Below are 21,601 nucleotides of genomic sequence, written 5' to 3'. Positions count from 1 at the left end.
TAATTCTTTCAACTCTTCTTTAGTTTAAGAAATGTTTATTGAATACTTTCAGTGCACAAAGCACATATGAAACAAATTGAACAGGACATAAATGAATTGCATATTGCAGCTTATTTAGAAAGTGGTGACAATTAAAATCTGTACTTTCAGTGTTTCTCTCCTTGGAAGTATTGGTGTTTTAGAGCAAGTAAGTGATTGCTGTGAGAGGCTATCAGGTACAGTGTGACCCAGTAGTCCACCTGTTAGAGCACCGGGAGGGGGGGCACACTTCTTATGCCTTTTCAGGAGCCCCCCCCCCCCCGAAGAATTGTCTGTAGTGTTATTTAAGTTAGTACAAAAGTGTTTCACAGATAAGCTTCTGGTTTCATCTTTAATCTTTATTTTCCGTCTGTATCCTAGATTTGATGCCAAAAGTGCCAAAGCATTACCACTGTTTGCCAAGAGTCAGCAGCTTCTTGCACATGGACGCCTTTTGCTCTTTGTTCATTCTGCTCTAGATAAGGAGACCCATAAAATCACTCTTTCTGTACTGCGCCTGGATTTTCCTTGGCAATGTCACCTTGCTTGTTAGATGTGGTTTCTGTTTTAGGGTGCCCAGAGGCTCCATTGTATCAGAATATTTGTCCTACAAAGTAGGGGCACCATTCCCTTCTTTCTTAGTATATAATGTTTTCCTTAGTCACTGAAGCCCTTGCAGACAGCTGTTCCTGGGTTGTTTTTACCAGTCACCTTCTCCTGAAGAGCATTCTGGCTTCCAAATCCTGAGTACTTTTCAACAGACATTGGTTTAAACACGATCTTATATTGGAGACTTTTGTTGTTTACCTTTTTTTTTTTTTTTTTTTTTTTTTTTTTTTTTTTCAAGGCAGGGTTTCTCCGTAGTTTTTGGTTCCTGTCCTGGAACTAGCTCTTGTAGACCAGGCTGGCCTCGAACTCACAGAGATCCGCCTGCCTCTGCCTCCTGAGTGCTGGGATTAAAGGTGTGCGCCACCACCGCCCGGTTGTCCGTTTTATAATTTGACTACATTCCTTCTTCCCTTTTTCTCCGTTCAAACCCTTCTATATACTCTTGTCCACTCTCCCTCAAATCCATGTCTTCTAATATATGTGCTTTCCTTCTGTGTTATACTACATAAACAATAAACACCTCAGTAGGTATTGTAGTTATTTTAGTGGTTGATGGTATACTAGGGAGTTTTTATCAACTCATTTTCAGGTTTGGATGAGTGTTTATTGTAGTTTTCTGGTTTTTGAAATATGGGTACTACATTACTTATTTTTCCAACAAGTCTTTCTGTGCTTCTTTGTTGTCCTGTTTCATGACTATAAACCCTGCCAGGGCCTTTATTTTTTCTCCTGGGGCATCTTATTGAATACTTACATCTTCACTAATTCATCTAGGCCCAATGCATTGTCTGTTTTAATCCTTTTAATTACCTAATTATGTACTATAATTTGGGGTCAAAGCCCTTCTTTGCTTCACTCATTTCTTAACCCATTTCTTGCTTAGGAAGTATTTTTTGTATCTTTGTTCTATGAAAATTATTAAGATAATCTAGATATTTGTCTATAGTAAAATCTTCTGATGCAATTTCTAGAAACACTTTGAATTCATTATGGTTTTTATTTTGAATTAACTCTTTGCAATCACACGTTCAGAAGCCTTTTACTTTGGCCACATTCATTTGTGACTATAAGCAGTTTAAGAAGTTGAGTACTGGGGAGCTGGAGAGGTGGCTTAGCAGTAAGACCACTAGCTGCTCTTTTAGAGAACATCAGTTCAATTCCCAGCACCCGCATCAGGTTCCTCACAACCACCTGTAACTCCAGCTCTAGAGGACCCCATGCCTTTGTTCTCTGTGGCTCTTACTTTCACATAACTGCACACACACACACACACACACACAGTATTTTTAATTTATTTTTGAAAGCGAAGTACTACACACTTTTACTAATGAGCTTCATCCCCATCCCATAACCTTCAAGTTCCATTGTTTTAGATTGCACAGAAAAGTAGAACATGGAGGTTCTGCCTTTCTGTTTATAGCTTATTTTCCTTACTTCCATTTATATGCAGTCACTAAAACTTCATGTTTAATGCTGAAAGTTCTTCCATTGTATATTCATAGTACATTTCTTCTCAACCTTTCATCCATTGATGTATATTTAGCTTGAGCTGATAACTTAGCATATGTTTTATGTTCTATATTGGAACTAGGAATACAAAGATTTCTTTGATATGTTAGATCTTACAGCCCATGTGAAGAAGTAAATACTATTTTTGAGGATCCTTAATACCATTTTCTATGATGATAGTATTAATTTACATCCTTGCCAACAATAGTCAGGGATTCCATTCTTTGCATGTTATCACTAATACTTCATTCTTTTGTCTTTTTGAGAATATGCATTCTGTCAGGTGTGATGTGATATCTCATTGATTTACAGATCCCTACTTTCTAGGAAGTCTAAAGTCCTTCATTTGTCTGTTAGCCACTGTGTGTCTTCTTTAGAGAAATATCTCCTCAGCCATTTATCTTTAAGAGTCAAATCTAAAAACAGTCATTGTCCAGGCCAGTGTAAGCTTTCTTCAGATTTTCTCCTAGTAATGTAATTTTCAGGTTTTATGTTAAAATTTCATCATTTAAAAAAAAATTTACAAGGTCTTGTTTTTATATAAGGTCCCAGTTTTAATCTTTTCCCTATAGATATCAAATGTCCTCTCTCTTTCTCTTCCTTTCTTACTTCCTTTCTTTTCTTTCACCCTTTACTTCTTTTTTTTATTTTGAGGAGGGGGGTGTTTGGAGACAGGTCTCTGTGTAGCCCTAGCTGTCCTGGAACTCACTCTGAAGACCAGACTGGCCTCAGACTCACAGAGATCCACCTGCTTCTGCCTCCAGAATGCTGGGGTTAAAGGTGTGAAACACTACCACTCGCCAAAAGACTGTTTCTTTTCCCTTTGTATATTCTTTTTCTCATTTTCAAATATCAAAAGACAGTGCTTTCTTCTGTTGGTTGTTGTGTCTGTTTTTATACCAATACCATACTACTTTTTTTTTTCTTTTTCTTTTTGGTTCCTGTCCTGGAACTAGCTCTTGTAGACCAGGCTGGCCTCGAACTCACAGAGATCCGCCTGCCAGGCGGTGGTGGCGCACGCCTTTAATGCCATACTACTTTAATTGTTGCCCAAACAACTTTACTTGTAAATGTTCATTGCAGTGAATTGTTGGTCTGGTTCAAGGCCTCTTTGGCTTCTGATACATCATCAACACTGGACTTACTGAAACTCCTCTCAGATACCCTGCCATTGCCCTGAGTCTTGGAGATCCTGCAGCTATGGTTTCACAGGACCAGTCCTTTCACAAACTGTAACAAGTCACAGATCGGGAAGACATTGGGGTGGGCCAACTCAAATCCCTGGATGTTGGCCTAGGTGGAAGCTGAATTTGTCAGTCAGACCCTTCACTAGGAATACTACACTCAGGCCAGGATCAGGGCTGTCTCTCCCGGGTTCAAGGTGAGGGGTAGACCTAGTCTCTTGTGTACAGGACCAGCTCTCCCACTGCTGCAGCTGGCAGGGGTAGGGTGTGGTGTGGGTGGGGCCAGCTCTTCCACTGAGAGAGCCAGGAATGTTCTCCTGTTTCCAGGCTATAGGGACCAGCACTCCCATTGCCTCCCATAATAACACAGGCCACAAACATCATCACAGACCCCAGACATGGCCTCCAGCCACAGCTCAGGCCTGGACAAATCTTGGTCCCAGGTGTCAATATAGGCCACTCATATTAGCCTGTTGTCACTTCCTTTGCACCTTCAGCTCTGCTTCTCTCCGCAGTGCTCACACCACTCTGCTTGTCTCCCATTTCTCCTCCACATACCTGCTCCTCAAAGTGGCACCTGTTCTCTAGGGTTGTGGGGTGCTGTGTGGGCCTTGGCTGGCTTCTACCTTCCTTGGCTTGTAAATATGATTTTTTTGTACGTACTGTAAATGACATAGGGTTTAATATGATGCTTGCATTGATCCTATACATTTCTTTGAATAGTATTACAAAATTGTCTTCAATCCTATTTTCATTTTTCTGGCCAAATATAAAAGTAACTTTTCTTGGACTTTGATTTTTCAGTAATATCATAATTAAATTTGGCTTCACTTCTATTTATATTGTGAATTTTCTTTCCTCCTATTGTCCTACTTAGGTTTTTTGGGGGGGGAGGGGAGACTCAATCGGTAGCTTTGGGATGTACGGTTTGAGACAGGATTTCTCTGTAACCACTCAGGCTGTCCTGGAACCATCTTTGTAAACCAGGCTGGCCTTGAACTCACACAGATCCACCTGCCTCTGCCCCACCACAGCCTGGCTCTCAGGCTTACTTTTAACCATAGGGATGAAATGACCTAGTGCTGAGCTCTGCTGTCTGGCCACTCACACTGGCCATTACGAATTTCTTTCGGCTCCACTCTATTGCTAATTGATCTGAATTGGACTGGATTATCTCTGGATTTTTCCAATGTAACACTTATGTGATTATCAGTTCTTTTTCTAACTTATGAGAAAGCACATCCTTGTGTTTCCTTTTCAGAAATCTCCTGTGTATTTCTTCCTCAGTTACTTAATGCTGTGGTTTCAAAGGATTTTGAAGATCAAATCATACTTCTCAAAAAAAATAAGACATATAGGGCAACATGAAATTTCATGAATTGGTCCTTGAAAATTGGAGAGTATACATGTAGATGTGCTCATATAACATGCTGGTGCTTAATCCATTTTTTGTTAATTTTTACTAATAATGAACAATTTAAATTATCTATCTGAATTTTAATTCATATAGGTCTCTTACTTTTAACCTCCCAAGTGATTAGTATGACTTTAAATAAAACCATGAATTGTATAGAATGTAATTTAATTTTTCATATTTAGATGGCAAACACTCGCTATATACAAAATTCATAAACATACTCGGCAAAGTTAGTATATCAGTTTTCATTGTTTTTCCATGATCATTGTATTACAACACCCAAACTGTACTTATTTTTGTCAGTGCTCATAAAACATTTCTAAATAATAGATAAATAATAGACAAAAAAGCATCACACAAAATTATTGACCCAGCTGATGCAAATTTTTTTCCTGCATCTACTTTAACAACGGAAATAAGCTTAAGTCACATTATGAGGGACAGACACAGAAATTTCCTCACTAAAATGCTCTATTCTTTCCTTAACTATTTCTCTAAGAATAGCAGTTTACTTCATTAATTGCATATTTATCCATTATCCTGATTACTGCCTGCAGGTCAATGGGGAGTCAGGGTATCTGGAGGTTGTCACAGCAGGCTCATGCACAGTTGTGCCTTCACCCTGCTCAGATTCTTACGTTGTTTCCCAACCCCCAAAGAGGTTCTGTTGCTGCTAAGGATGTGTGAAAATCTGAGTCTAACATACATGCTCATCAAAGGAATATTTTAAAAGAGTCATACAAACTCAGAAGAAATTGACTTAATTTTATAAGAAATAGGATCTAAAAAAAATTGCTCCTCGTTGCTGCCTAATATAGCTCCACTACAAGTATAGCCTGAACTATAGGAACTGCTGACAGTCATAGTTAGACAGCACTGGATGGGTCTGAAGCACAGAACAGCCAAGGTCTCCAGAAAAAAAGCAGTAAGCTTTAGTAATATGGAGTACTCAGATATTACTAGTCTCTAAATGACTCCGTTGGAAAGTACTTGCCATTTTCAATAATGCCCTCTGCCTCCATGTTCTAGGTAGCAGTAATGAGCTATTCCTTCATCTTCTAAGTAGTAGTAATACTCTATTCCTCCATGCTCTAGTGGTAGTAATACCCTATGCCAACAAGATCTAGAATTAGTAGTAATGCCCCTTTCCTCCATGTTCTTCATATGCTTCCATGCTGTAGGTAGTTTTCCTCCCATTCTATTAATTTTTTTCTTAGTTTTGTGTTTCCACAGCCTGCTAGATCCATTTTCTCAACTAAAATACCTTTACTCCCAGATTAATGATAGTTTTTGTCCTCAAAGCCCACCATTCCCCATGCTGCCCTCTTGCTGAGAAGATGAGCACTACCTCTCCTGCTCCATAGGGACAGCTCCCAGCTGTCCTTGTTTCAGCTGGAAATGTGGCGGCATGAGTTTAAACGCAGACTTTTCTCCTTAGATTTGTGAGCTTTCTATTTCTTCCCATAACAGCTTACTGACAGGCTTATTTCTGCCAGTAGTCTTTATCACTCCCCTAATAAAAAAAATGTGGACTCCCTGAATTATGTTACTCAGTTAGACCTTTTTTCCAAACCTGGCCCGCCTTTTTTTCTATACCAAAGCCATACTCCTGTTTCATGTAACTTACCTTTATCTTCTATTTCCAGTTATCTGTTTGGTACACTGACCACCTTATTTGCTTTCTTATCCTTCTGTCTGATCTAGTTGCCCTTCATGCTAATATTCCATGTTCTTCTGCACAAATTGTTGGCTGAACCCAGTTGACTCTTAGAGATGACATGCTTCCGGTCCTTCCATTGTATGTGTGTTGCTGTGTTTGCTCATTGGTTTCTTTCAGTTGTACGTTGTCACATCCCAGATAACTGATTCAACCCTTTTCAAGCAGGTTATCTACCATTTTATATTTCACAGTCAATCAAAGACATTTCATCAAGACTTACTATCTTGTGTTCCATTTAATTCTGTATTCTAATCAGATGAAACTGATGGTACTGCAGTGTAGAATTGGAATCCTGATACCAAAAAAATAGTTACAATGATTTGGCATATTTTCAAAAAACCAAATGGGGTGATTATATGTGATCACATACCTATATAATTATAGTATCCAGGAAACTGAAGCAGGAGGATTGCCACTTCCACACTAGACTGGATTGTTTAGTGAGACCAGACTGTTTCTTTGAAAGAAACAGACAATACCCCCCAAATAGGCTAAAAACAAAACAACTTCTCACCCCCCAAAAGGTTGATTGGGTTATTTCTAAAATTACTATAATTCCTACATTTACTTTAAGTATATGAAAAAAATCATTTATATGAAAAGAATGAAATGTTTAGTTATTGAAGGATATCATGTGCCTGTGGAATTTAATGGTTTTTATTTTTCTTTATCGCCTCTTTAATTCTGTCATAGCTGATCAGAGCTGAGGTGAAACGTTCTGCAGACCTTGGATATTCCTGAAACTGCTGGTTAGGTTCAATATGTGTTCATTGTTTTCTTTTTTTCAGATTTCCTGAAATGCAGTTTTTCCAACAAGAAAATGTGAGAAAAATTCTTACAGATGTTCTGTTTTGTTATGCTAGAGAAAATGAGCAGTTGCTTTATAAACAGGTAAGGAAAATATCTTACAGGTGACACCCTATTGAGTCAGAATATCCATACAGCTGTATGAAGAACTATGTTTGCTACTACTGTGTACATGCCTTTTGTTGTTGAGTGTGAACAGTTGATGCCAGAACTGCTAGGCCTTTCCTCATCCAGCTCTGTCGCATGTGTTCATGTCAGTTACAGCCCAGCAGTAGCCGTTTAGAATTTAAATTGAAGATATGCATCTCATTCAAATGTGTGCAGATATATTTGGTAATAAAGTTATAAAAACTGTATAAAGAAAACTGTAAATGACTTTGAAGTACTAAAGCAATGGCTAAATAAATAGAAAAATAATAGCATGTTTTTCAGTGGGAAATTTTAAATACAAATGTTTCTTCTTTCTAAATTAATGTATGATCTCAGTAATAGTCTGGGATATGTATCTTATTAAAATATGCCATAGTTCCTTTACATTTAGAGCTTCAAAGATGAGCATGGGGATGGAGAGGCTCCGGAATACAGCACTCACACTTGAGTCCTCTGTTTTGTCCCTTGCTCTCCCGGTCTGTTTTTGTGCTGAATCACACTGCCTTCGTTTACTGTAACAGTAAATATTATACTGCCACTGGATGGCGTGACATCCATCATAGTAATTTTTCTATTGTTTTTGTTCAGGATTGCTTTGGTTATCAGGGTTTTTTATGCTTCTATGCAAATTTTATGATTTTTGTGGGTATTTTGATTAAGATTACATTGAATCTATAACTTACTTTGGTTAGGATGGTTATTTTTACAATATAAATTACACCAATTCATGAGCATGGGGCAGGTGGGTCTTTCTATCCTCTAGTGTCTTCTTCAGTTTCTTTCTTTAGTTCTCTTTTTAAAAAGGTAAACTAAATCAGGGAAGTCTTCCATAATGGAAACAAGTTCTATACAGAGAAGATAATGTAACATCGTACTCCATCATTGTTGTATGTAGACCAGTGTATTTATATTAAAGACTATGTAGGAGTGTGGAAGATTATATTTCTAGATAAGTTGAAACAAGCCTATCAATTACTAAATATAAAATATTGAAATCTTATACCTGGGTTTCACTTTAAAAGACTTGATTACCCCCCTCTACATGTTAAATTCCTAAGGATTTTTTCTTAGAGAAATAATACCTTGCTGTAGAAGGATTGAATATTTAACCGTATTAAATTTAAGGGGTAAAAGCCTTCAGTTTCATCACAAGCTGTTAAAGCTATTATTTTGTACTAGGTGACACCCCGTTTAACATCGACCATATTGTTAATAGTTATGGGATTTTATTGAATTAATGAGACTGTTATCATGTAGTAGAATGTCTTGCTGAGTTAATTGAAATTGCAGAGATTATATAAATGGTATTAATGAACTTTGACTGCCTGATGTTGCAGCTTTAATAAAGACTGCTTGGTGGGCTAAATGAGCACAGGCAGATAAAAGAACAGGTTCAATTTTGTGAGCCTACAGGCTGTTGAAGAAAACTTTGTTACCTTTTTGTTCACAGGCATGGGTTTTGAGTATGAGACTACTAAAGAGCATGCAGGATAACAGCTTTAACTAAGCAGAGATGTGGGGGGTGGGGACATCAGAGTACACATATTAAGAAGAATACATTGTTTACTGTTTTTTCAAGTCAAATAATGATTATACCTGATGGATATTTCTCTTTTAAAATTGTATATATACTTTCCGTTTCCATCTGCTTTTTTTTTTTTTTTTTCTTTTAAGTTTTTCGAGACAAGGTTTCTCTGTAGCTTTGGAGCCTGTCCTGGCACTAGCTCTTGTAGACCAGGCTGGCCTCGAACTCACAGAGATCCACCTGCCTCTGCCTCCCCAGGGCTGGGATTAAAGGCATGCGCCACCACTGCCCGGCTTCTGCTTTTGTTTACATCTGATTTTTGTTTTTATTTTTTTTTTTCCTGTTGAAGCCATGCCCTTGTGTGTTGAACCCTCTGTCATTTGTTGCTCTTGCAGGAGATATGGGTCAGTTCCTAGCATCCCCTGGATGCTAACAACTGTATATAACTACAGTTCCATAAGATCTGGCGCCCTTTATTTGACGTTTGTGGGCATTGCACATGGTGATCAGGCATACATATAGGGATGAATGAGCACTCAACTCATACCCATAAAATTCAAATCTTTTTTTTCCCCAAGACAGTTTCTCTCTGTAACAGCCCTGGCTGTTCTGGAATTCACTAGACCAGGCTGCCCTTAAACTCACAGAGATCCACCTGGCTCTGCCTCCTAATATTGAGATTAAAGGTGTGTGCCACCACCACCCAGCTTAGAGTAAATCTAAAAACAAAACAAACAAAAACTAATAATTTCTCCCAGATATTTCAGAAATGCTGTAGATTTTTTAGAACTAAAAATTAAACTTCTAAAAGATTCTGTTAGGGGCTGGAGCGATGGCTCAGCAGCTAAGAACACTGACTGCTCTTTCAGAGGACCTGGGTTCAGTTCCCACAGTTATATAGCAACTCATAACCTTTCATAACTCCAGCTCTTTTCATGCCTCTATGGGCACCAGTCACACACTTGATGCAAAGACATACATGCAGCCAAAACACTTATACACACAAAATAATATGATTTTATTTCAAAAAATACTGTCTTCATATTGTTTAGAGGATTCTACATTTTATTCAGTAAAATATACCTTTATTTATTGATTTGAGATATGATTAAGTAATAATTATATTTAATATTGTTTCTCACCTTTTCAATATATAAATATGTTAGCTGGTAGCTCACTCATATACATATATACACACACATACGTACATACATGGGCCTCTAAAAGGATATAGTGTAAATCACCAAGTACACACCTTTAATCCCAGCACTCAGGAGGCTGAGACAGGTGGATCTCTGTGAGCATGAGGCCAGAGTAGTCTGCAAGAGCTAGTTCCAGGACATGCTCCAAACTGAAAAGAAGGATACTAAATTTAGTGTGGATGCAGTTCCTTTGAATTGTTTTATACTTGTGTGTGTGTGGGGGGGGTGTATGTGTAGATGCAATTCCTTTTAATTATTTTGTGCGGTGTGTGTATATGTCTGATGTGTACTTGTATATGTGTGTGTAGGGCAGAAGCTGTCTACCTCAGTTGCTTTCTATTATACTTGTCAAGAGACAAGTATTTACTGAATTGGAGCTCATTGACTGCACTAACACCCGGCACACCTGTGGTATTCTCCTGTCTCTATGTTCCTTGGGCTGGTCTTAATATGCAGGCCACCACACCTGCGTTTTTACATAAGTATTAAAGTTCACACTCAGGTCCTCATGTTTATGCTGTGAAAACTTTATTGACTGACCATATCCTCAGGCCCCTGTTTTGCTACGGTTTTCAACCCACTGGTTCTTGAGACCACAGCTGCAGAACTTGGATATAGAATCATGCACATACTTAGTCCGATGTCTTTGCATATTGTAGTAGGGAGAGCAGGTCCTTTTGTTCCATCCAGTCCGGCTAGCTTACACCTGTAGTAGGAGGGTGTGGGCCATGTCCCGCCACCTGGCCTGCTTAACCCTCAAAGTAAACACACAGAAAATGTATTAATTAAATTAATGCCTGGACCATTATATCTAGCCTCTTTTTGGCCAACTCTCACATCTTGATTAACCCATCTCCATTAATGTGTATCGCCACTTGACTGTGACGTACTGGCACGAGTCTAACCAGCGTCCATCTTGGGCAGGAGAACCATGGTGTCTGCCACACTGCCTTCTTCCTCCCAGAATTCAGTTCTGTCTTTCCGCCTATCTAAGTTCTGCCCTATCAAAAGGCCAAGGCAGTTTTCTTTATTCAACCAATGAAATCAACACATAGACAGAAGAACCTCCTACATTAGTGTATACACATACTAGTTTATAACTTAACCATTTTAACACACATTTTGTTAATGTGTGTCTCCTGCTAATGAATAAATCCCCATTCAGGTTAGGAAACAATCTACTTTGTTAATTGCTATATCCCTAGCACATGTGGCATCTATCATGTGATAAGCAAATGACAAATGATACTTGAATGATAGGAAAATTTAGAGAGAAGTGCCACAAAAACTAAATAGTCAATAATAGTTAAAGAAGGCAGAAATATACAGAGATAAAAATAATTACTTTTAAAATTTAATATTTCTATATTTTGAGAATTTCATATATGAATACTTTATTTACATCATTTGCACCTCTCCCTCTCTTCCTGCCAGATCCTCTTGCATCCCTCTCCTCTTCCTTTCAAATGTATTATTTGTTCTAATTTGTTACTGTTACAAATATACACACGTGTGTATATGTATATATATGCACATACATATATATGCATGTTTACCACATACGGGTTTGTTTCATAATGCTTTTTTTTTTGTATGTTTATGGTTGACTGTTTGGGATTGGGTAAGCTGTGTAAAGTAGCAATTGATTTCCTTTCTCTTAGCAGCCATTAATTGCCTATAGCAACTAATCTTTTCTGGGCCAGGGGCTTGTGAAGTTTCCCCTGTCCACATTAGTATGTCAGGCGATATTGTGATTACCCATACCTTATTTAGGCAGCCATATTGTTGAGATTTCATGGGTGCATCTTCCTTGTTAGCTCTAGAAGATCCTCAACAGTAGGCATCCTATACTTCTGCTCTTACAATCTTCCCACCATTTTTCCCATATTTTACCCACTAGATGTTGGTGGTTGCACTGTAGACGTACCAGATGGATTTGTACATCGCTGGGTTAGTCACTTGAGTTTTTCCCAGGTGTGATTCTCTGAACTAGTCTCAAAAATGCAAAATGAAGCTTCTTTGATGATGGATCAGAATTGTACCTACCTTTGGTTATAGGGATACATATTTGAATTCAACAGAAATTACATTGGTTTAGGAAAAGGCAGAACTAGGGTCTGTGACCCCTCTAGCCATAGCTGATTGTCTTACAGTGCAAAGCAGGAATTCCCTCCTATGTAGGGGAGCTTAAGTTCAATTAAATGAGCATTGTTCATACCCTAGATACAATTGGCACTATTGAACAAACTTTTGGGGGTATCTTGCCAATATGGTCATTGTTGTAGCTTCAAATCTGGATAGAACTATTGATTGTTTTTTTTTTTTTCTAGCTTGTACCTACTCATACTATGACAATTTGTCTTTCAGAGAGGTTTTCAGGTCACTTCCACCTTAAGTTCTCCAAGTTCTGTGTCCAGTGTGTGTGATGTTTTAAGCAATAAGGACTTACCTTCAAGTTCTGGGGTCAACTAAAAACAATGGCAATAGTATGTGCGCTTTGGGCAGTCTCTCACTCCCCTGACAACTTGAAGCGAAAATTTGCATATTTGCCCCTAGAGTTTTCAGTTTGATAGTCTTTGACCCTTGGGGAAAGCATTATCACCCATACACATGCACACACCATTGTATATTTTATGTAAGCTTATAAAATATCGTGCTTCTCTATGTTTTTTTTTTTTTCAAAAATCCAGAGAGTAACTTATCTGTTACCCTACCTTCTTTACCCAGTTAAAGTCTGTTACCTGTTTCCCTTATTTCCCTCTTCATAGTACCTAAGTCCTCCATTCTCCCTCTCTAAAGGTCATTCTTCCTCTCCACTCCCCTTGAACCATGTCTACTTCCCTGGCTTCTGTAGTCATTTCTGGCTGTATACTTAACACATTCTAACTCTTTGTGAGTCTAGCTTACATCACTCAGTATAATGTTTTCCTGATCCGTTCACTGGCCTACAGACTTCATCATTCCATTTTTCTTTACAGCTAAATAGACTCCTATTGTAAATATGTGCCATATGTTCATTATCCAGTAATCAGGTGAAGGACATCAGGTGGTTTCCATTTCCTGGCTCCTGTAAACAGGACAGCGATGAACAGGGCCAAGGAGTGGACAGCTGTGTCACTCGTAAGTCTTGTCTGTGGTGACTCCAGACGGCTGCCCCAGTCATAGATGCCACTTTGACTAGAGGAAGATGAAATCCCAAAATAATTTTAATTTGTATTTGCCTAATGCTAAGGATGACAAACACCTTTAAAGATGCTTCATGGAAATTTTTTCTTTTGTTATCTCTGTTCAGATCCATAGGCCAGTTTTGTTTTGTTTTGTTGTTGACTTTTTATTGAGCCCTTTATATATTCTAGATACTTGTCTTCTGTTAGATAAAAAGCTCACAAATATTCTCACTCTGTGGCCTTTCTCTTAGCTTAATGGATTGTTTCCTTGCTGTACCAAAACATTTTAGTTTTATGACACCCCCTTTGTCACTTGTTGGACTTAATTTTTGTTAGAATGGAGTTCTATGTAGAGTCCTTTTCTCCATCTGTGTTTTGCCACATACTATCTTTGTTTTTCTTCTAGAAATTGACACATTTCGGGTTACTGTTGTGCTCTGGAAAACATTCAGAGTTAATTATTATTTTGTTGTTTTTGCAAGATGATAGATATTAGTCTACTAATATGTGTGGGCATTCATTTCTACTAGTACCAATTATTGAAAATGTTTCTTTACTGTATATTTTTGGCATCTCTCTCTAATGCAAGATGGTTATAATTGTGTGCGCTCATATTTGAGTCTTTTCTGTATTTCACTAATCCACATATCTGTCTTTGTATCAGTGCTATGCTGTTTTTAATTAGGGTAACTCCTTAGTATGTCTTGAAATTGGGTGTGGTGAATCCTTCGGCATTGTTTTGTCTTTTTTTTTTCTGTTGGTGTTGGTGCTGGGACACGTGTATGCATACATGCATGTGTGTTTATTGTTTACTCAGTATTGTTTTGGCTATCAGGGTGTTTTGTGCTTCCATATGGATTTCAGGATTTTTTTCTGTCTATGTGAAGAATGTCATGAGCATTTTGATTAGGATTACACTGAATCGTGTGTGTGTGTGTGTGTGTGTGTGTGTGTGTGTGTGTGTGTGTGGCGGGACAGTCATTTCCACAGTACTAGTTCTGCCAGCCCTTGTGCATGGAAGTCTTTCCATCTTCTCTTGTCTATCTCCATGTTATCATTCAGGATTGTAAAGTTTTTATTATAAAAATCATTCACTTCCATGGTTAGCATTATTCTTATATAGACTAAAACTTGTGTAGACCAAGTCTATAATATTCAAGTCTTGTTTAATAATATTAATCTAATAGAACACTAATTATCTTTGTTGTGTTTCTATTGCTATGATAAAACACATGGCTAAAAGCAACTTGGGTAGAAAGCTTTATTCATCTTCTAGCTGGTAGTTCCTTATTCAGGGAAGTCAAGGCCAGAATCCAAGTCGAGAACCTCGAGAAAGGAACTAATGCATAGACCTTGGGTTAGTGGGGCCTATTGGCTTTCTCCTCATGGCTTACTCAGCTCGCTTTACATCCAGGACTACCAGCTCAGGTATGACACCGCCCAACATTGATTGGGGCCCTTCTACATTAATCATTAATCAAGAAGATGTCATATGGATTTCGTATAGGCCAATTTTTTTGAGGCATTTTCACACTTACGGGTTCTTTTTTCCAGATGTCTAGGTTTATGTCAAGTAGCATAAAAGTGAAAAATATGGGGTAAACATTCAATTTATAATAAGGATGATATTTCAAAACTCTTGGGAAAAGTTAGGTATATATGCCTTATGATATAATAGAAAATGGAGTATTTATTAAATAAAATAGTTTAATTATTTAGAAATAAATTATATTCTCTTTCTGGATTAAAAATGACCCTACTTTCAAATGAGTAAAGAACTGACTGAATTAAAGGAAGCCCTCACCTCACTTAATCTTTACCTCAGAGAGCTCTTGTTGGGCATGAAAAAAAATACTCGAAAGATGGTTTATTATGAGGAAATTAATTTCAGTGTGGTGTGCTATATCAAAATTGAAAGAAAAATGCTAAACGTGGTAAATATTTTAATAAAAAATTGAATAGGCTAAAAGTCTTTGGTAAAAAGGTGTTACACACTTCAGGTCAGGCACTGTCAGGATGGCTCAGTTTTTGCAGTGTTTGCTGCTCAAGAAATCCTAAATTCCGATCTCTAGAACCATGTCAGTGACAAGTGGATGTGGTCTGTCTGCAGTTCTAGCCTTGGAATACAGAGTTATTCAGAATCTCCACTGTAACCTGGCTAACATGACTAGCCATAGCTTCAAGCCCTGTATTTAATTGAGAGATCTTACCTCATTGAATAAGATGGAAGACTAGTTATGTTAGATCACTGATGTGAACCTTAAGTCTCCACATATGAACATACGTGCATGATTAAACAATTAACTCATATGTAACCAACACACAGGAAAATAAATACATACACCACACGTGTTTATACATGAAAGGACAACACACACTCTTTACTAAGACACAATAGCTTGCTCATTAAAAATGACCAGCAGAGATTTTGAGTTCAGTCTTCCTAGGATTGTGAGAGTTGAGATTTTTAAAAATTATAAATATGAAGATGTGAAATGTTTATTCTATATTCTGTAGTAGGGGATTCTCTCTGGATGATGTGTATCAAGGGCTTTAACAGGTATCATTTTCCAGAAGTTATACTCTAAAGATTTGTTTTGAACAAGGTATTAGAAATTGGCAAAACTGATACCATGCAGGTATCTATGATAGTTTTTAATTTTAGTGTCTATTTGGCATCAGGCCAGTCTGTCTGCCTCACTTCATTGTCATTGTACCTTGCCTCTCTGAAATTGCCTACATTACATCATTAAGTAGATGGTGATGCTTTGTAATAAAAATTTTTGAGAACTTTATAAATGAGTGTAAATTGTATTTAAATCTTTTCCATTCATCCCATCTTTTTTAAACCACAGTTCACCTAATTTTTCAGTGTTTCTCATGCTAAAAGTTAGATAAAATATTTTAGGCATATATGATAGCTTTTTTCGCATCACCAGTAAAGAATCAGTGACTTGAACTATGTTATTAAATCATTTGTACTCAACACTATTGACAAGTGATGAGTGCAGTCTGCTGACGTGAAAGCTTACACTCTGATAGGAACTGTGGGATAATGACGGATTTTCTGAGACAAGCAGGGTCTGTCCTCACAGCACAGGAAGCCTCTGACTTTTCTACCAGCAAAATGCCCTCTCTACTCTCATGTTTCTTTTTTCTTCCTGTAAAGTTTGTTTTCTCACCATTTATAAAGTAAAAGAGCATTCTTATCTGTCAAGCAAAGGGGAAGTGAGCATTTGCTTACTTTTGTGACTAGAAAGAATATAATCTATTTTGTATGCTAAAGTATGGCATTTTATGATTAAAAGATCAAAATCTGTGTTAATAAGGCTAATACCTAATCTAACAGACATCTTATTTTCCCTCCAAATAGGTAAATGATGGACAAGACTAACTTTTAAAACAAAAGTAACAACTAACGTTTTTCTTGGTTTGTGCCCATTTGTGTGATCCACTGTTGAATGCCAGTATAAGAGAAAATATTTTAAGTTTGTTGTTGAAGTGCAAGGAAAAATGTGAGGTTTCTGATTAAACATGTTTAAAATTATATTGAAAACTTCATTTTCTGTCATGCTTGCTAAAGATTGTTTCTCTTATTATCTAACATTCCTAGCCAGCTGACTTCAGCTCTTCCTAAATCTACAGGCATCCTAATTTGGAGCCATTATATAATGAAAACATTGGGTGTAATTTCTTAGGTCTACAGTTCTTCATCGCCCTCAGTGCAGATCTTTACACTGTAGCTCATGATTATAATTTGCATAAGTGAAATTCATATTTATGAGTACAGATCTTGAAGCAACTGACAGGTGCAAGGTTGTCTGCCATGCCAATTTATTGTTTGTCATGTCATTTAAGAGATAACTGCTCCCTGTATTTTAAAGAATACATTCTCTGCTAGAATTACAATCAAATTCTAAAAGTAGATAGAACTCATTTTGTAGCATTCGACTTTTATGCTTTTTTATGTAACAATGGACATCCTTGTAGTGGTGATTGTTTGAATAAGTACTTACACATTGCTAAGGTTGCTTGACACACATAAAACCTTGAGTTCAGAACCAAGATCAAGCCCTGGAGCAAAAGAATAGAAGCATTTGACTTAGCTGATACTGTCTATTATATTAGTAATATCTGTTATTATCTTGCAATTCATGTCTTCTGACCCTGTGTTTCAGGGTATGCATGAGCTGCTAGCACCTATCATCTTTGTTCTTCACTGTGACCACCAAGCTTTTCTACACGCCAGTGAGTCTGCACAGCCCAGGCAAGTTGTTGCATGCAATTATTTTCAAACTGAAGTTACTTTAGTTTTGTATTCTGTAAACAATTTATTGTATTTCATGAGATTGATCTCTGCTAAATTCTAATGCTGGTTTAGATACATGGCAAATTTGAATTGTGTGTCTGAAATAATAGGACTTGTCAAATGAAAACAAAAATGTAAAGGACCAAAAAGGAAATGTTTGATATAATTTTAAAAATTATAATCATGGATAATATTCAGATTTGCTGTGCTCTAAGTTTTTACTGTTAATTGAATGAAAACTTTGTGTGATACTTTCTCCTTACCAGCTCTGACTCAGCTTAGTTTATAAAGGAGCAGTGCTATTTCACAGACACTGGTCTTGAAACTTTTCATATTTTTGAGAAATACTGATTCTTTCTTGTAAATGACTTTTGTAATTGGCCTTAGCTTTGGTAACTGTTAAAATTTAGCTCTCCATCTTAGAATAACAATGAGCCCAACAAGAAGCATTTTATGATGGGTGAGCTATAGGATCGCCGGGCATTGTCAGGAGTCTTCCTAGCTAAATGAATTGCATGCTGGCAAAAATATACCTGGTGATACCTTGACACGTGTTTATATGATCCTTCCTAATCAGATGTAAGCTGACTGTTTTGCTGGAAACAGGCCCAAATTATATTAACTCTTTTCTACAGTATATGAATTAGTGGTTGCATAATGTCCAGTTTTCTAATTTTATTGATTTCATCAAATCTTGACACAAGTAACTTAGCTTTTAACTGCCTTGAATTATTCTACAATCTAAGGCTGAAAATAGTTCATTATAAAATAGAACAGCATTGAGTAGATTTGCTAAAGGTGTTGTTGTTGACTAATTGATGTTAAGATGAAATAAAAAGGAAAGCAATAAAGCACTTTTGGTATTGCATGTTCAATCAGTCACTATAGTTTTTTGTTTGTTTTGAAAGAAAAGTGATATATTGTAGAGTAAAAAATTATTATAGATTAAACTTAATCAAGGACTATAGTATCACTTTTTCCATATGTTATTTGGGATACCTGGAAGGAATATAATGTCACTCTTTCCAATACATTATCTGGAATTATTAGATGGTTACTTTATTGGGACACAGACAATCAAATAACTTCCTTTTAATCTTTATAAAAATCAGAATTTTATTTGTTATTAGAGTTGACCTTTGAAAGACTAACTTTTTACTTGTACACTGTATGTAAATTGACTTATGAATGCAGTCTAAAGCAGAGGCTATATCTACCAGAGTTATTAAAATTTGCTCACGTTGTTGGCTTGAATTGTTTTCTTTTATAAGTGAGGAAATGAAAACTCTGTTGAACCCTGAGTTTCTGGAGCACGATGCCTAGTAAGTATTACAGCTATTGCGTTTTCTTTTTTTTTTTTTAAATACCATCAGAACTTTAGTGAAGATTAAATATATAATTATTTTTTTTCTAATTTTTAGCGCAATGTTCTCACAGCTTATGGAAACTGCTGAACCTTGGTTTTCTACTTTTGAGCATGATGGTCCAAAGGTAACTCTTAATAGTACAGATCTCTTCAGTACATTTTTGTAACAGTAAATAAAAACATACACTAGAATAGTTTGTTATTTCACTGTAGTGTAGCTGATCATTTTGTAATAAATTATAAATATACTTAGGGCAGCAATTCTAGCTATCTATTACATATTCTAATAATATTGGTATATAAATAAACACAACATGAAGATTCATATAAATAAGTGGAACCTTTCCTTTATATATGCATATTCCAATTATAAAATTATTATAAACTTTAAGTCTGTTTTGTCTTTTTCAGATAGAGAGCGATTCAGTATGTACCCCTGTCTAATTAGTACCTCACAGTGATCTGCCTGTGTATTGGGAGTAAAGGCGTGTACCATATACCTGGCTATTATAAACCTTTTATTAATCTCTTACTGAGATCTTTTTTAATGCATTGCTATTGAAGCACATTGATAAAGATCTGTGTCAAACAGATTGCCTTCTTTTGCTAGTATATTATTTTAAAATCACAGATTTAATGTCCATGTCCTTTATTCTTACTTTATTTTACTTATTTTCATTGAATATAGGATTTAAATGAGGAATAGCATTTGAGCAGAGGGATGAAATTGAGACTTTTCTGTATGGAAAGCAATCTTGGGAGAAGCATAAACATTATTATTTTAGCATTAGCTTTAAACTCAGAAGTAAACCAAGAATCACTAGTGAGGGATGCTACAAACACCACTGTCAGATACATAGAAATGAGGGACTGAAGGTCACGGTGGGTCAGGCTCATGGAGTCCATAGAAATTTGAAGTGGTGGCAAAAGGATGTTGAGGGAGGGCCTCACACAGATTGTATTTTAAGCAGTTATTCATCTTTTCTCAGCTACTTACATTGACAAAAGGACAGAGAAAGAACATTTCCTTTTCTAAAATGATTTTTTCTTTCCCTTTTTGTGTAGTTTTCATTTAGTGTTTCAGTTTTAATTGCTACAAGAAATATACTTCCATCCAAGCCTAACCAGATCAAGTGGCCAGGGGCCACTTGACAGGCTTCACTGCTTCTAGCCTGTTGTGGGAGCTGTGGGCTGCATTCCTGCCGCCCAGCTCCGAGCCGCCTGGCTAGCTTATGCCCTGAAATAACAATACACAAATTGTATTCATTTAAACACTGCCTGGCCCATTAGCTCTAGCTTCTTACTGGCTAATTCTTACATCTTGAGTACCCCTTTCTATTAATGTGTGTAGCACCCCAAGGTGCGCTTACCGGGAAGATTCTAGCCTACGTCCATCCTGGGTCGGAGCTTCATCGCGGCTGCCTCAGAGAGCAGAGCTATGGAGTCTGAGTTCACTTCCTCTTCCTCCCAGCATTCTGTTCTGTTTATTCCACCCACCTATGTTCTAACCTACCAGGGCCAATCAGTTTCTTTATTAATTAACCAATGACCTTCCTCCATCACTAGCCCAATTCTCCTGGGAAATTTAATGCCACAAGAGGAACTATGCAAGGGAGACACTTAGAAGAGACACTCTGGGTAAGGCTGGATAAGCACAGCTGTCACCTGCCCCATAAATGTTTGCTATGCCATGGTTATGATACAGCAGTGTTGCATCTTTAAACTCCTTTGATGGATAAATTTAAAACCAATTACCATATTTCTTAATTTCAAATTGAAATAATATGTCTTCTATTTTTCAGGGAAAAGACTCTCTGATGACACCCATCCCCTTTGCTAGACCACAGGATTTAGGGCCAACAGTTGCCATTGTTACTAAAGTCAACCAGATCCAGGATCACCTACTGAAGAAGCATGATATTGAGCTCTACATGCACTTGAACAGGCTAGAAATTGCACCACAAATATATGGCTTGTAAGTTTTAAATTTCTACTTTAGCTATTTCTAATTATGATATTCTGATAGTTTCTGAATAGCTCAGATCCCTGAAAATAGGGCCTGTTCTAGTTCCATGTCATTCATGTGCCAGGTCATCTCATTTTCACATATGGTGTCTCATCTTTGAACATGGTAGAATATGTTATTTAGCTAAACAGTCTAAGGAAGCATGGGATTACACATGAATCCAGACCCAAGACTCTGAGTCATCTGTACTGTGTTCTTTGAATGCCTTGATTTTCCTCCTGGGTGAAACGTTTTTCTCAGTGAACATGCTGTAGTAATTATCTGTAGTCACATTATTTTCTAACATGCTAACAGAAGAATAGGGACTCAGTGATTCCTTAGGGGTGGGGTGTGTGTGTGTGTGTGTGTGTGTGTGTGTGTGTGTGTTCCCCACGATTAAATGTGGCAAATGAGAAAACTAGTGCTTTGGTTAGTGTCTGTTAGCTATGTAAATCTGTAGATAACAAAATTATTTGTTCATCACATTGTAAAAAATGTTCTTTTCATCTTCATCTACTGCTAAGCAATTGCTTGGAAGAAAAAATTTTTTTTTGCTATGATTTTTTTTTTATTAAAGATTTCTGCCTCCTCCCCACCTCCCTTTTCCCTCCCC

General features: G+C 37.1%; 1 protein-coding gene across 5 annotated transcripts in view; it reads left to right on the top strand.

Moving 5' to 3' along the window:
• Positions 1 to 21,601, top strand: part of Tbc1d5 (TBC1 domain family member 5) — a 429,722-nt gene that overhangs the window by 247,360 nt on the left and 160,761 nt on the right. For all 5 annotated transcript variants that reach the window (XR_007595848.1, XM_050165069.1, XM_050165070.1 and 2 more), the window contains 5 exons: positions 7,246 to 7,348; positions 17,487 to 17,575; positions 18,889 to 18,939; positions 19,039 to 19,108; positions 20,786 to 20,958. Coding sequence is in view for 4 of the 5 variants with exons in the window: in XM_050165069.1 (XP_050021026.1) it covers positions 7,246 to 7,348; positions 17,487 to 17,575; positions 18,889 to 18,939; positions 19,039 to 19,108; positions 20,786 to 20,958 (486 nt within the window). In the remaining variant the exon portion in view is untranslated. The remainder of the gene's footprint in view (positions 1 to 7,245; positions 7,349 to 17,486; positions 17,576 to 18,888; positions 18,940 to 19,038; positions 19,109 to 20,785; positions 20,959 to 21,601) is intronic.

The sequence above is a fragment of the Alexandromys fortis genome, unplaced genomic scaffold, assembly GCF_014885135.2.
Source record: "Alexandromys fortis isolate MF-2015 unplaced genomic scaffold, M_Fortis_MF-2015_v1.1 scaffold_121, whole genome shotgun sequence".
Lineage (NCBI taxonomy): Eukaryota > Metazoa > Chordata > Mammalia > Rodentia > Cricetidae > Alexandromys > Alexandromys fortis.
The sequence above is the reverse complement of the archived record's forward strand: the minus strand, read 5'-3'. Positions and strand labels throughout refer to the sequence as shown.